Source organism: Polypterus senegalus, chromosome 13 (assembly GCF_016835505.1).
Source record: "Polypterus senegalus isolate Bchr_013 chromosome 13, ASM1683550v1, whole genome shotgun sequence".
Taxonomy (NCBI): domain Eukaryota; kingdom Metazoa; phylum Chordata; class Cladistia; order Polypteriformes; family Polypteridae; genus Polypterus; species Polypterus senegalus.
The window spans coordinates 92,968,668-92,984,778 of record NC_053166.1 but is presented as its reverse complement, the minus strand read 5'-3'; the positions used below and the strand labels follow the sequence as shown (position 1 = coordinate 92,984,778).

The 16,111-nt window shown below is 38.2% G+C and overlaps 1 protein-coding gene across 2 annotated transcripts in view; it reads left to right on the top strand.

The window, feature by feature from the left end:
* The first annotated feature begins 2,097 nt into the window (after positions 1-2,097).
* prr12b (proline rich 12b) overlaps positions 2,098-16,111 on the top strand; it is a 154,224-nt gene continuing 140,210 nt past the window's right edge. For both annotated transcript variants that reach the window (XM_039775849.1, XM_039775848.1), the window contains exon 1: positions 2,098-2,715. In XM_039775849.1, the coding sequence (XP_039631783.1) occupies positions 2,633-2,715 (83 nt within the window). In that variant the 5' untranslated portion in view covers positions 2,098-2,632. The remainder of the gene's footprint in view (positions 2,716-16,111) is intronic.

Genomic DNA, 16,111 nt, shown 5'->3' with positions numbered 1-16,111 from the left:
GATCTTTGTTTTGGTTTGGGGCCTTAGAAGAAGATAGTCTGAGAAGTACTAAAATACAGAAGTATATAACTGTGCAGCAAGTGGTATTTTATACTAATCTGGGTATTGTAAAGTACACATAATTAAATAAATACAAAGTAAACCAAAAAAATATTATTACCATTATCTTATAGGGGATATCTCATAATTTTCTGGGTTTAATGTTAATCTAGTAGTCATAAGAATGCTGAAAGGGAACAAAATTGCTGCACCAGGTTTAGAACAGAAATTTTAGCTTGTCGTTTTAGAGAAATATATGTTACTTAAAAAGTATATCTCAAAAATATGGTTTTAATTAATCATACTTATTCTCTGAAAATGAAATCACATATACAGGAATCCTTATCAAGGAATGTAATAAACAATTTAACATTCCATCTTTCAATTTTCTAAACCCGCACAACATTTGGATACACATACACATACCCATACTCACACATGTGGGGTTCAGTTAGAGTCAGCAATTAAGCTTATTTGTACTTATTTGGGATGAAACAGGAAAAGTGCCATAATTAGAGAAAATTAACAGAAAGTCATCTTAATGACTAGGAATTTCTATGAAGTTTCTAAAGGTATGAAGTAGTTAACATGCCAACATGGAACCCTTTAAGCTTTCATTACTTCTTTTTTTTACTTTTCTATATTGATTCACAAAAATCTGAAAAAATTTTTAAACCATAAACAAATCAGCCTAAACAAAACATCATATATTGCATGTAAAACTATTAAACATATCTAATCAAATAAATTACTGTAAATTACCATATATGGGTTAGAAAAGTAACTTGCAATTGAGAGGCAGCAGATGTTGGATGACTAAAATATGTTATTTCTTGCTGATAGTGCTTTGGTCAATGATTTTTAACAACCAGAATTCTTTTGTTTTAACAAGCAGTGTACTAAGTAGATTACTACTTTCAGTATTGCAAATATAATTTGTACATCTGTTATTACCTAAATCTGAATACTGAAGTACTGAACTTAGTTGATGTGTAATTATATATGTAGCAAAACTGTTTAGACATATCAATAATGCAAAAATGCATTTTTCTAATAATAAGTTTAACAAAAATTAAAAGTGTTTTTTTTTCTGATTGGTAATTACAGTGTTTTTAGGAGTAGAAGGAATAAAACCAAAACCTGCAATATATCATTTGATGATATGTGATATATTGCAGGTTTTGTGCAAAACTGTGAGCTAGTAGGTGAATGCACACTGCAGAGTCTTATTTTACCATTTGGTTTTAAACTATATGTTATGACTGATAGCAAGTTAAATGTTTTATGTGAATTTTAGCTTAGGACATGCAACCAGCGTCTCCATAGCAGTGTGGAATAGTAACAAGATGAGTATGATTACAACATGTTTAGTTATCACCTGTCTCTTCTTGTAAACCTATGGTAGACAATCAAGCTTCAGATAAATTGATATACGAATCGGTATTTGATCATGTCTTTTAGTACTACGAAGCATAATTTTTAGATTGTTGCCCAAATTCTGATTTTATGTTTTTTTTTTTCTGGAGCAAGAAAAACATACGGTTAACTGTTATCAAGTCAACCCATGCAGTTATGGATTTGACGCCACTATTTCAGCACTTCCGTCCTAGTCTACTCATAAGGTTTGAGTCACTGATACTGTACAATACTCACATAAATGTCCACTGTGTCTGATTTCCGTTTAAAAGGCCTATAGTGGAAGGTACGCATCTCACAGTTGTAGAAAGATACACGATTGTTTTACATTCATAACCCAGCCTCCAATCAGCTGGTAACATACCGAATATATACAACAGCAGGCAGAATAACACTGTGGCCATCTGCTAACTGCGACTATACTTTTAACTTTTTATGTCAGTAACAGGGGGTTGCCTCTGGCATTTTCTCAACTTAAATTTGAGTACCTTCACCACTAATCGGCACATAGAAAGGTTTTCCAGAGCTGCTACTGCGTACAATCTACAGACCCCGTTACTGCTGCTCCCCTCCCCCTCCGATCGCTCGTTTTTGTCAAATTTCCCCTGAAATGTATTCTGGGAAAAGAGTCTAGCTTGTGTGTGAGAGAGTGAGTGAAAGAGAGAGAGAGAGGTGTTTCAAACATGGCTGCGGCTTCGTAGAAAGATGATTCAAAATACTACCAGCGCAAACCAGAAAGAAGGGGGGATTAGCAGGCAGAGAGACTGAAAAGGAGAAACAAAAAATACCCCGACCATAGCAGCTCTCCTGTAACGTGGATCTGAGTTTTTTTCGAGACCACCCAAGCACTCAGTTGGTGGGGTTGGAGAAAATTGTATCTGAGTGGTGGAAAAAAAAGATTGAAGAAGAGGCGATATTTCCCCCCTTTGGTAAAGAAACAATCTCCTACCTGCAACAGGGGCACAGAGAGATCGCGATACCACCCGGACACACACACACAGAAGCGGCTAGCCATCGTTAAAGGCTTCCGGACTCCCTTTTATTTTATTTTTTTATTAATATATTTTGCAAAATTCAATTAATGGTAAGGAAGAGCAACGTATTAGGAGAGCGCGCCCCGTGTGTGCATGTTTAAAGAGCACGGCTCTTTTGCAAATCCGGAGGATCTCAGATTTTCATGGATAGAAACTACCCAGCACCCGGATTTGGCGATTTAAGTGCGGGAGCAGGATGGAGCTACGAACGCTCCCCAAAAGCAAGGTACAGTATGCAGAATGTTATAGACAATGCAGCGCTTGGTCGTTCTCTTGTGTGATGTTAGAAGTGTGCATTTTTGTTCAGGGGTTTTCATGATGATAGGTGACCGGGTACAGTGCAGGCTTTGCATTGTGTAATGGTGTGTTTGGAATAAAGAGGACGATTTTTTTGGGTACAAATATTGAGTAATTATAAGGGAATAAGAGTAAATGATATATATGGTTGTTTACAGCTCGCGTCCTTCCCATTTTATTTGCTGCGTTTTTGAACATTACTATGGAAGCTGAAGAAATTGGCATACAGGGGGAAAATGAAGAGCATTTTTGGTTTTGCGATCGGGGGAGGAGATGGTGGCTTTGAACGGCGGGTGGGTGTGTGGTAGGTTTTGGGAGGGGGAGGGGGTGTTACACGCATTATTAAATGTTTGTTTTTATTAATATAAAATACACATGAATGGCGCTATTATCGATTTATTGCAATAGCATGGGCAAGTATAAGCGCCGGATAATGCGATCGGCTTTGATGTGTTTTTTTAATTGTCCCGGCCCCCCCCCTTTATGTGATGGGGCGCTTTTTTAGATACGGGGGTTCCCGACTGATTATCGATCTTTAATGCATTTTTGTCTACCGATGGATGCCTGGCGTAGAAGGGAATCATTCAGACAACAAACAATAAGGGCCTTGCGGGCTCACTGCGCGATGAATGCAGTTAAAACGAAACCACCATGTCCTGCCAGCCCCTTCTCGAACTGGGCGGATTTGCACTGCAGTCATTTTTGGTAACATCTCAAAACGGAATCGGCAGGGACAGACAGAATGTGTCGATAGCTGAACTATATGCTTTCAGACACGAAGCGGTTATCGATCAGTTACTCTGAATTGGAATGGCATCTGTATTTGGTGTCTATGGCCTTTCCATTTTACCCTGTGTTTAACAAACTCCCCGTGTACGCGCGCGTGTGTGTGCTTGGCATTTTTGAGTCGTCACTCTTGGAGCCCCTGCAGCGCCCCCTCCTCTTCCCTGCGCCTGAGTCGAGTCACCGGCCTAGACGGGTTCGGCGCAGCCTGCTGAAGGCGCACGAATGAGAGACTGCGCCTCAAGACAGTCGTCCGCCGACTTGTTTACAGTGTTGTTGGGCTGCAAAGATGGAGGAGCACAAGTCAGCTGCGTCCTCCGTTGTAGTCGAGCCTCAAATGGAAGTCGCAGTGGGTTCCTTCAGGTGATTCCACTGGCCGGTACGCGGCAGCCAGATCTGTAATTTGTGGTGGAAAGCATCCGATTGGGCTCTACGCACCTTTCAGGCCTAAAGCGAGACTAGCCGCACTCTTCCCCGCCCCCACGTTTCGAGCAGATTTGTGTTAACCAAAACGTGATCTTGATGGTGTAATTCGGGACACCGGCTCGGCCCAAAAAAAACAAAACACTTCACAGTTTTTCTTTATGTGAATTGCTTTTGGCATATGCGAGCCTTCCACTATTGTCTTGTCCAGCGGCTGACCGCGGGATAAGGATAATGCAATCTTTTAAAATACACACAACAGAGCATGTCACTCCCGCAAATATAGCGGTTCAATACCGTTCTTTAATACGGGGCCACGGGATTTTTTGACAGTCTTGATGGTGGTATCGTTAGGGGCCGTCGATGAAATCACATCTTCCAGGAGGGCGTTCAATTTGTCAAGTGTTCTGAAATTACTTCGTGATAGTCTTCACTTGAATTGTGCGTACATTGTTGATATTAGTTAAGGGACAGGTTCCTCAAAGTGCTCCTAGAGCAGTACCATGTTGATACAGTTCAGCTGCAGGTAGAAACAGTTAACAAATTTGTAAATTCGCATACCGTGTACGTGTCCGATCTCAATCTCATGATTAAAAATAAGCTTTTGGCTTTATTGTTATGAATTTACACGTGTGGGTCTTTCAGATCTTGGATTGACCTCTTATAAGGCAAACATTTTAATGCAAATCATAGTTTTTCATCACATTTCATACATTTTAATTTTTATGTAGCGCCTTTGAAATTGTTCAGTTTCCACTTTAAAGCTGCAGCACACATTAGATCGTAAGCATTTAGCTTCTCATTATATGAAACTTTTAAAAATACTTTTTGGCAGTTAGGTGTATATGCATTTATTTTATTTTAGCATCAAAACATCAGCACATTTGCGACTTGCGTTATGACAGTCATCGAAACCTCTTAGAAATTCCTTGGTAAGCAAGTTTGAAATTGGTCATTCATATTTAGCTGGAGTTCATGGCAAGCTGGGTTTCGGCAAGCTGGGTTTCTGCAAGCTAGTATAAATAATAGCTGTTGATTCTGGTATACTGTGGTTTGAACCTCCAAATCGACATCTTTCTGAAATGAAGGAAATCTCATATACGGCATGACATTTACTTCCAGATTTATCTCTGTTGTGCAGCCAAGCACAGTTCTGATTGACAGATTCCCATGTTTCACTCAGTCATTCTAAAACCATTTGCAGAAGAATACATGTTAGTTAACACAGGTTAGCTGTATATCTTAAAATAGGTTTATAATTAAAAGCGGTGTTTTCTGTTGTATGTTTTTAAAACTTTTAAATAAATTGTTCAGACTCTGCTAGAAATGCCAATTAACAAAGTTTGTTTTATGGACTTAAGCAGAGCAGTTGAATGTGAGTAGCGAGTACCTTTGTAGATGGATGAAATTGATTTGGAATCTGCTTTTGTATGCACTATGCTTAATGTATGAATTTTGTAGTGGTATTTCAGTTGGCTTTTACATTGTGCATTGCATTTGTAATCCTACAACATTTTGTTTTACCTCTTTGTGCATATCCTACCTTAACTAAGATCTAGGTGTTGTACAATGGTTTTGACAGTGAATGGATATACGTAAAAATTTCCCAAATGGGCAAAGCTTTTTCTCTTAAATTTTGGTGTTATGAATTGGAATTTTGTGAATTTTACAATAAATGCAAATAGTTTTTTAATTCATGACTTCACTTATCTGACTCAAGGCTTTGGTTCAGATGCAGTAAAATCCATCGAAACGTAACTTAAGAAGGAAAAAAAGGAAATATCTGTAAGATGTTGCTGGTGTCCTGCAATCATAAGCAGTGAAACAAGGACCTTTTTATACACTGTAGAGGACAACATCAGCAGTATTGCTTTTTCTTAAGATGTCTGAGTATGCAGTATTATATAGTTAATAACAGTCCTCATTTGCTTCAGTATAGTGTTCTCAAAGTCAATTAGTTAACAATCACTGCAGTTAACTTTGTTTCAATGTGGATAAAGAAAGTTCTTAGCTAAGGGAATAATTGCTAACAAAGGCTGTTTGTTAAATCACAATTTTTAACCAAAGCACTCAAGTTTTGCATCCAAAGCAATGCTTTTTGCAGTTTTGTCAGTTCTCTTCAGACCATTCGCATAATAACCTCAAACCCGCTTATTCTAACTCATTTGTGTTAGACCAGAGCCTATTCCAATGGCACTGGGCACAAGGCAGGTAACAAATGTGGCAGAACGCCAATCCATCATGTCTTCCAGATGCGACTATCAATATTGTCCGTCTTCTCAAATCACTAAAAAATAGTTTTAAATGGTTTCACTGTTTGCAGATGAGACTTTTAAAACACCACACTTTACGCTGTTATAAGTTTGAACAGTCTTTGATAGCCAAAGTACATAATTCTTTATGAATTTCTTTTACAGCTTTTCACAAAAATATGTAAGAGAAAGAATACTTTAATACAAAAGTGCAATAGCCATTTATCCATTTTAGCTTAATGCGTCTGGTGGTGTAGTTGTGATTTTTGTTTTTGCTATGTTGCAGTGCTTTTAGCCCTTGTTTGATTCCTGGTTATGGTGTGTGTATATGTATGACAGCTCCCTGAGATGGACTAGTGTGCCATTCTTCGTTACTTCCCATCACCTGCCTGAAGCTGCTGGTATAAGCCCAGTCTAGATAGGAGCAGGGTGATCCTTTTGAAAACAGTGGATCAGTGAATGGGGGTCTCTTATACAGGAAGTAACTGATCCAAAAGTCAAGGAATAGAAATTGCTTACATACTGCAGAAATTAAAAAAAAAAAATGTACTCTCATTCAGCCGATGTGACGCTCACTGTGATGGAGGATTTCATATGTAGATGCAGAAAACAATTGATGTGGAGGACGTCTTGATTACAGATTCATAAGTTGTTGTGAAGATGTCACAGGAAGTGCATTAATTATACTTCCAGCTTGTTGAAAAAATTCACAGTAGCACAAGGACATTTTAATGTGCTTGTTTCAGTTTAGTTAATACGTTACTAAAATGTTTATGAAATGGTATGAGAATTTGTAACCTTTAATAGAGATTGCATGTAAGCCTTTTATCCTTTTTATATACTTGGTCAGTGTAATCAAGAATTTAAGGTTTAGTAAGGCTGTTTTGGTTAAAAGTAATTACTGGCATAATCCTGGCTTATTGCAAAATACGTGCACAGATATTAGGAATTTACATTTTGTGCATTGCATTTGAATGTGAATGTGAACAATACAAAAGCTTGATTTAAAATACCTTAAAGTTTTCGAAATATTTGATCATTCTTTAAAATAATAAAATTGGTATTTTTTTGGCCTGATAAATGTTCCTTGAGATGAAAATGGATGTTGCTTGATTTTTTTTTAAAGTGATATAAAGCAATAGTTTAAATTCATTATTTTTGTCCCATTCATTATCCCTTATGCTTTCGTCCTTTAGAAACATGAGCTAACTTTAAGTTTCACTCTAGAAGTTCTAGTAATCCATCGATTTCCAAACCTACTTATTCACTTCAAATTTGTGGGGAACTGGTTGACTTTACCAGCAGGATTTGGGTACAAGTTGGGAACCACCCTGTATGGTAGTCAACATAGACATTGTTTCAGATATGGCAAATGCAGGCCTGTGAATGTGCATAACATGCATGTCTTTGAAATAGGGAGGAGAGACGAGTCACAAAGATGCAGGTAGAGCACACTAAATCCTCACAAAAGATTTTAGGAGGACCAGGCCCCTCATGGACCCCGTGATCATCAGAGGTGACTGTGTGCTGAGGGTGCAGACCTATAATTATCTGGTAGTGTAACTGGGTGTTAAATTGGACTGGACTGCCAATACTGATGCTCTGTGCAAGAGAGGATAGAGCCAACTACACTTCCTGAGAAGGCTGGCGTCTTTCAAGATCTGCAGTAAGATGCTGCAGATGTTCTATCAGATGGTTGTGGCGAGTGCCCTCTTCTACGCGGTGGTGTGCTGGGGAGGCAGCATAAAGAAGAGGGACGCCTCAAGCCTGGACAAACTGGTGAGGAAGGCAGGCTCTATTGTAGGCACGGAGCTGGACAGTTTGACATCCGTGGCAGAGCGATGGGCGCTGAGCATGCTCCTGTCAATCATGGAGAATCCACTGCATCCACTGAACAGTGTCCTCTCCAGACAGAGGAGCAGCTTCAGCGACAGACTGCTGTCACTGTCCTGCTCCACTGACAGATCGAGGAGTTCGTTCCTCCCCCACACTATGTGACTCTTCAGTTCCATCCAGGGGGGAGTAAACTTCAACATTATACAAAGTTATTGTCTGTTATACCTGCATTTTTATCACTCTTGGATTTAATATTGTTTTTTATCAGTATGTTGCTGCTGGAGTATGTGAATTTCCCCTTGGGATTAATAAAGTATCCATCCATCCTGTTAACTGGCTTAATTTTCAATGCAAGACTTTGTGACTGTGTTGCTGTAGGGCTAATCTCTTTACCACTGTGCTGCCCACAAAGTTTAAAACCTTAAAGGAAGAAAATGTGGAAAACATTTTGAAATAATCAATATATATATAATTCACTAAGGCAAGACGACCATGGAAAGCATGCCAGAAGGGGCGTGGATTCACTAAGCCCGACAAGTTAGACACCTATGGCGCACGCAGGAAGGAGCCACGACCACCAACTCCAAGACCATTGGATATGACGACAACTCACAGAGCCACGCCCACCAACTCAGACGCGACGACACAGAAAAAATGGTGTCATTTATATTCGTCTGTCGTAGAGGCAACATGCAGCTCCGACCCACGCTGACTGTTAATAGAGGCATGTTTCTCGCGGAGGTGAATCGCCATATGCAGCGTGTAAAACGGTTTGCGAGGGGTATCCAATGGGATCCTTAAAACATTCCTTTACAACTGAGGTTAAAACACAATAAAGTAAGCAGTCTTTAAAAAACAAGTTTTCGGTTACGACGCACGACCGCGTGCACCCTGGCAAACTGTTTTACACGCTACATACAGCAATTCGCATCCGCAACAAACATGCATCGTCTTAGATGCTCCTGCACTTTGTACACACCCCCCTCTCTCCTCGCTACTACCATGGTCGGGTGTCTTGGTGGATTATATATAGAAAGGCAGCCAAAACCGCACAGAGCAATGAAAAGTCTACGTGAGTCACAGGTGCATCTGGACTGTACAAAGACGACAACGACTCGAGTGACGAGTTGGAAGTGGGCACATGAGCAAGCAGTGCATACTGAATGAGAAATCAGCAGACTAGCATGACAGAGGGAGCGGAATGGATGTCCTTCTCCTCTCCTCCCGTTCCATCCTCCACGACACACGGATGATTGTGTGTTGGTTCGTTCCGTGCATTGGTTAAAACCCAATGAAGGAAGCAGTCTTTAAAAACCAATAAGCCCTGTGCCTCTGTTTCATTACCGTCTCACCTTCTTCACCAATGCAGGCCCCGCAACAGGGCAGCCAACCGGGTAACTAACCAAAGTCTTTGGGTTCAGGGAGGAGTATGGTTACAAAACTGAAACTTAAAGGAATTGACGGAAGGGCACCACCAGGTGTGAAGCCTTTCGCTTTATTTGAGTCAACACAGGAAACCTCACCCGGCCCGGACACGGAGAGGATTGACAGATTGATAGCTCTTTCTCGATTCTGTGGGTGGTGGTGCATGGCAGTTCTTAGTTGGTGGAGCGATTTGGCTGGTTATTTCCGAAAACGAACGAGACTCCCACCTGCCAAATAGTTACACGACCCAACAGTGGTCGGCGTCCAAATTTTTAGAGGGACAAGTGGCATTCAGCCACGTGAGATTGAGCATTAACAGGTCTGTGATGCACTTGTATGTCCGGTACTACATGCGCGCTACACTGAATGGATCAACATGTGTCTACCCGGCGCGGGGAGTCATGCATAAGCCGTTGAACCCCATTAGTGATGGAGACCTTGGCTTGCAGTTGTTCCCCACGAACGAGAAATTCCCAGTACGTGCGGGTCATACGCTCGCACTGATTACGTCTCTACCCTTTGTAAAACCCCCAAACCCCCCCCTCCCATGGTCGGGTGACTTGGTGGATTATATATAAAAAAGCAGCCGGAACCGCAAAGAACAATGAAAAATCAACGTGGAAACCGACTGAGGTGGTGTTTGGAAAATTTACAGTCAGTGTGACTCACAGGTGCGTGTGGACTGTACACAGACGAAAGCGACTCAGGTAGGGAGTTGGGGGCAGTGCGTACTGAACGAGCGCCGTTCAACCAATTCCTTCGCTTTGGAAGGAGAAGGCGCAACGGCGCTCCTCCGGTTTTCAGTCACGGACAATTGTATGTTGGTTCGTAGCGTGCATTGTTGCAATGTTACTTTTCTTGGTGGTTTATTAAATTACGGATTTTTCAAATGTTTATCTTTTCCTCTGTGCTTAAAAATCATTTAAACAGCGGCCTGATTATGCGTTGGCTAGTTTTATATATTAGAACAAATACTGTATACCATATGTAGCTCACATGTAGGATGATGCTTACACAAGATCATGTATCTGAAAAAATGTCTTTTCGCTTTATTTGTGAGTTTCATATAGAATGAATATTGTAAGTTACTTGTAAGTCACCCTACTTTCTCCTATATAGAATGGAAAAACAGTTCCTTTATCAGTTGTCTTAAACTGTCTTAAGAGAGAAAAATTTACTATGTCACCTGTTTTTTTCCTTTCGATTAAAATTGTTAATAGTAACAAGTTCTTGAATTTGTTTTCCTGTTGCTCCATATAATTCACATGTTCCTTCACATCTCTTGTTGTTACTTTTTCCAGTGTAATATTTGGATTCATATCCAAAGGGCAAGCTCAACTTTGGTAGAGGTTAATCTTTGTCTCATCAGTTCATAGAAGATGTTGTTTCAGAACTGTAGTGACTCATCTCTGTACTTTTTTTTGCAATCTGGCTTAATGCTTTTTACTGTTGATGAGTTGTTTGCATCTTGTAATAAGGCCTCTATATTGTTCTCCAAGTCTCCTTTGAAAAGTGGACTGTGATGTTTCCACCCCTGTTCTTTTGAGGTTGTTCGTGGTGTTACTCACTGTTGTTTTGGGGGTTTTCTTTACTATTTTCACCACTTGTCTGTCACAGTTGTTTCTTTCCTTGGACGATTGGTTTGATGCCTGTTGTCTAGTACACCAGGGGTTTCCTTCTTTTTGAAGTCATTCCAAATTGTGGTACTGGCTATGCCTAATGTTTTTGAAATACCTCTGATAGATTTTACCCCCTTTCTTCGCTTCAGAATGGAATGTTTTTCTCTCTCAGATAGCTCTCTGGTCTTCATGTTGGTCTAACTTTCTTAACTACAGATTGAGTCTTTACAGATGAAAGTCAAAGCTTAAACAGAGTAGATGTCCAAGACTACTTGATGATTAAGCAATTAATCTTATATGACACATCTGGGCAACAAGAAACACCTGCCAGCTTGCCATGTTACAAACGTTTGTTCACTTGAAAAACTGGGTTGTTTTATATGAAACTTGCCGTGTTCTATGTTGTTTAACATATCTAGATGTAAATACCAGGGAGTAAAAGCTGAATCTCTGATCTCTTCCCATAATCATCTATTGGTCTCACACACAAATGTGTTCAGTGTATAGCAAAAACTAATGTGCCTTGCTGTTCCAATACTTTTGGAGGGGATTGTATATCACATGATGATAAAATACAGTAAACTGAGGTATTGTTTTAATTGTATCTGTTAATCCTGTTTACATTTTTAGAGATAATAGATAGCAGAATTCATTGGGCAATAAGTAAACAATCCATGATCATGAGTTTTTTTTTTTCTGTAAGATATTTAACTACTAACATTTGCAAGCATATCATTTTTCTTTTTATGATTAAAATCCATATATTCATTTATATTTTATATAGAATACATCTCTTCCAGATTTCCCTTTGTTTTCTTTTTCATATTACACAAAGGTTAACATGCAGTGCCTATGTCGCCTCACTGTTTTACAGTCCATGTCTATACAGTTACTACTATGGTAAATTCCTGTTGCCTTTGTTTTATACAGTATAAAACCATCTACATGGCACAGCATTACAGAGAGAAGTATATGACCACTAGGAAGGTGTGCCCTTCATCAGATTGTACAATAATATTTTCTGCTCAAAATAGTTAAATAATCTTGTTCTAGCAGGATAATCAATATATAAGCATCACTGTTACTTTTTACTTGTTTACTTTCTGAACATGATTTTTTTTTTTCCAGCACTTAAGCCAGTTCACTGTCAAATGAACCACTAAGTATATGCAGGGAAATTTTAATTCCTGTGCACAAGAGCGTTGTGTTGTCTAATTGTTCTAGTTTATACAGGTAACATAGAAAGCTACCTTCAGGTTTTCTCAGTCTCCTTTATCTAGTACAAGTTTAAAATTTCTTGCAAAGCATATATAAATATAACTTAATTTTCTTGTAGGTTTTTTTTTTTTGGTTGTCTTATAAACATTTTAACCCACACCTGACACGTAAGACTGGATTCAGAACACTGTCATTTGCAGCACGTATCACGTCTATTGACACTGCAAAATACTTATGTTAGAATTACTTGTCCCCTCCAGAGGTCAATGTTTAGTGAAGAGTGAAAAACATTAAAAAAATATATATATATCAAAATCAGTAGATTCACTTTTTATTAACCTATCAATTTTCAAAGTCTCTCAAAATATTTCTTTTAATGATCTCCTATTTTGAATTATGGCTTAAAGGTTCATTTAAAAGGTAGAGACACTAACTTATATTCCTAAAAATTACTGTGGTTTAACAATATTATGGAAATGGATTGGGAGGAGGGGGGAGTTTGGGGATTCATATTTGTACAGGTATTCTACCCTTTTCATTTGCCTTTATCCTAACTTTGTCCTGTTACAAGAGTTTGCAGTGGTTGAAAATGTTGTTTAAGTACAGTTCAGTGGGGTTTGGGTTACTGTTGGAATTTTAACCATCAGTGCATTTTTTAAGAGATACTGGGAGGATGGCCAAAAACAAACATTACACATGAAGCAGCGGAATCCTTTCTGCATGTGACATCAAAAATCTTGTATGTTTATGGAGTTAGTATAGTTACATATGTATAGTATAATGAAGGTCTTACATGAATGTATGAATCAACATGCAATATGTCACTACTGTCCAGCACCAAGATCTGTGAGTATAACAACCTTGAAACTTCTAAGATAGTGTCATGGTGTACACCATTAAAAATATCACTCAATTACATTTTGTGTGTGCATTTTTCAGCCTACACCTCAAACCAGTTTCCAAGATGAAAGATCCCTGGAATATTGACAAGAATGGTCAGGAAGCCTTATCCATAAGAGAAAAGGAGTATATACCTAAGGACTGAGTGGGCCAGACTGAGTGGTTTAGCAAGGCTGTGTTTGTGAAATTTGAAGAAGGTACTTCTGTAGCCAATCAAACCTCCAGCTCACAAAGTTGATTATATCCAAGCTGAGTTTGCATGGCTGCAACTGAAGACTTCAGGACAAATGCAGTTAATGCTGCAGTTCAGAGATTAAAACAATCGGGTTAATATAATTTACAGTTTTTCATCAAAGGTACATATTAAAATGCTATTTCATTTATACACTGTTAATTCACCTGAATCAAGTGTTCTTCATGTCATTTCATTTATACACTGTTAATTTACCTGAAGCAAGTGTTCTACACTTATTTTATTGAAAAGGAACCACATTTTAAATATACATTTTGTTCATTTCGTTGTTGGAAATGATTTTTGGCTGCTGTCTTGTTGTGCTGAGTCCTGTGGTGTTTCAGAGATGATTGAACTTGCATATATCCTTAGACAGACTGGTAATGAGTGAAGATCAAGCAGTTGCATACATTTAGATACACTTTCCTAGATTCTTAAGCATTTAATTTCAAATTTGAGGGCAGCCTGAAAGAAAAAAAAAAGTGTAAATATATAACGGAAAGTATTTTTTCACTACCACCATGTTCTTATCATTGCTCCAGACTCTTGCTTTGTTAACTGAAGTTGTATTTAATAACTTCAAAAACAAAAGTTTAATCCTGGACAGCAGTTGGTTGGACGGCAGTCCAAATATGGGAAAAAGCTCTAAAACCAATAGAGTGCCTCCAATTGCTGCGTATTGAATCATTTTATATTATTATGTAAAAAAGAATCCATATGATCTTCTTAAAAATTTAATTTTGTGATTCTCAGTCTTTAAAAATGCATACACGATACGGAAAAATGTGAAGGATATATTGGGGCTAAAAGGGTAGAATAATAGGGTAGAAATACTTAATAAACGAGTAGTTAGTTGTGTCAGATATTTGAAATATTAAAATGTGTGCTTCTGTTTAATGTTTAAAGTCTAAATATTCTTGGTTGAAATAGAGAAAAATCAAAATAACATATTTGTAATCAATGACTTGAAATAGTTAAAAACAATACCCTAATGTTTTTGTTTGTAATTTCCATTTTTAACCTTCTGGGAGTGGCTCTTGGAGGACTAGGACAACTGATGAAGAAACAAATATCAAAAATATTATTCTATTCAAGTTAGAGGTAGCATAAGGATACTCCACATGCTTCTATTACCAATCTGCCTTTTTTCACATTTTTGTAAATAGGAGTAACTATGTCCATTAGGGGTTGAGCCCCAGGGGTTGGTCGATGTGGCATGCACAAGTTCAAGTTCTTCTGTGAATTTGTGCTAAAGACACCTAATTGGTTTAGACAGAACTTTTTTTGTCCTCTGGGGAAATTTGGCTTTTTAAAGAAGCTGTTGAAACACACACACACACAGATATGCAAGTAAGTAAATAAATAGGCATACTTTGTCCTGAATACACACCAGAATAACTATAAAGCAACACAATTAAAAAGAAAGAAAAGTAATGACTTGGCTGCCACTGTCACCATGAGGCATTCTGCTTACCCTTTATCATAAGGGTGTAATTTCATGGGCAAAATTTGGTAAATAATGGCCTAAAAGTGTGGTTTTAGAGGGCCAAAAATGGGTGGAAATCCCAAAAAGCTTGACATCCTGCATAACTAGACATCAGGATGAGTGAAATGGTATATCACATGTTGGGGTTGGTTTTGAACTGGTGAGTAAGGAGGAGCCAGATTAAAAAAAAAAAAAGACTGAAGTGATTTCAAAGCTTTCATTCTATTCTTATGAATAAAGTATTTGCTGTATTTGGTACATGTCACAACAAAGTTTTTACTTTTGCTTATGTAAGACTCCACAGTGAAACAAACACTCCATACTGAGATTTTTCTCTTACATACCATGCTGAAATGCATGCACTGATTTTCAGCAAAACACATTTATTTGGAAGTGTGATTTTTTTTTTTAAACATTAACTGTTTATTTATGTTCTGGTTATAAATACCTTAATTTAACAAGTATTTGCATTTAATAACCAAATGAAAAATTGAGGGAAACATAAGTTAGGGTGAACTGCACAACACTTTCCCTGAGTACCATCTACGCATCATGAGGGTGTAGGGGTGTGTGTGTTTAAGTACAATGATACTCCTTCTCCTGCAGTAGTAATCACTGAAATGTTCCTTATGGTACCATGACTCAGTCCCAGAAAACTTGATGTGCTGCATTTTTTTATCTGTCTTTTTAGTGTTGCACATACACAGTAAAAACCTATAAACTCTTTGGACACCGTGATCACAATGGAATTAAACGTGAGCCTCCTGAGCTGCAACAGGACCCACAATGACACTATGCCAAATATTGCAAAACATTATAGACATTAACAATGTTACAGATTATACACACACATGTAAGCATTCTTTTTACAAAATAGCTGAGTTATATTTGCAAAATAACTATGTTTAGTGTGGCAGAAACAATCTTTCTTAAAAATAAGCTGTTATTTATACTTCTGACAATATCAGACCTTGAAGTAACATAGTCCAGTTGCCTTTTCCAATTTTGCTTTTGGTTGCAGATGCCTTTCAGTGAAGGTACTGTGAATAAATAACCCCTTTGTACCTGCCCCAGGTTCTGAATAAAATATTTAAAAATTGTCATTTGCAGTTAAAGTGCTTCATAAGTATCAGACGGTCTGAAAATAGTGT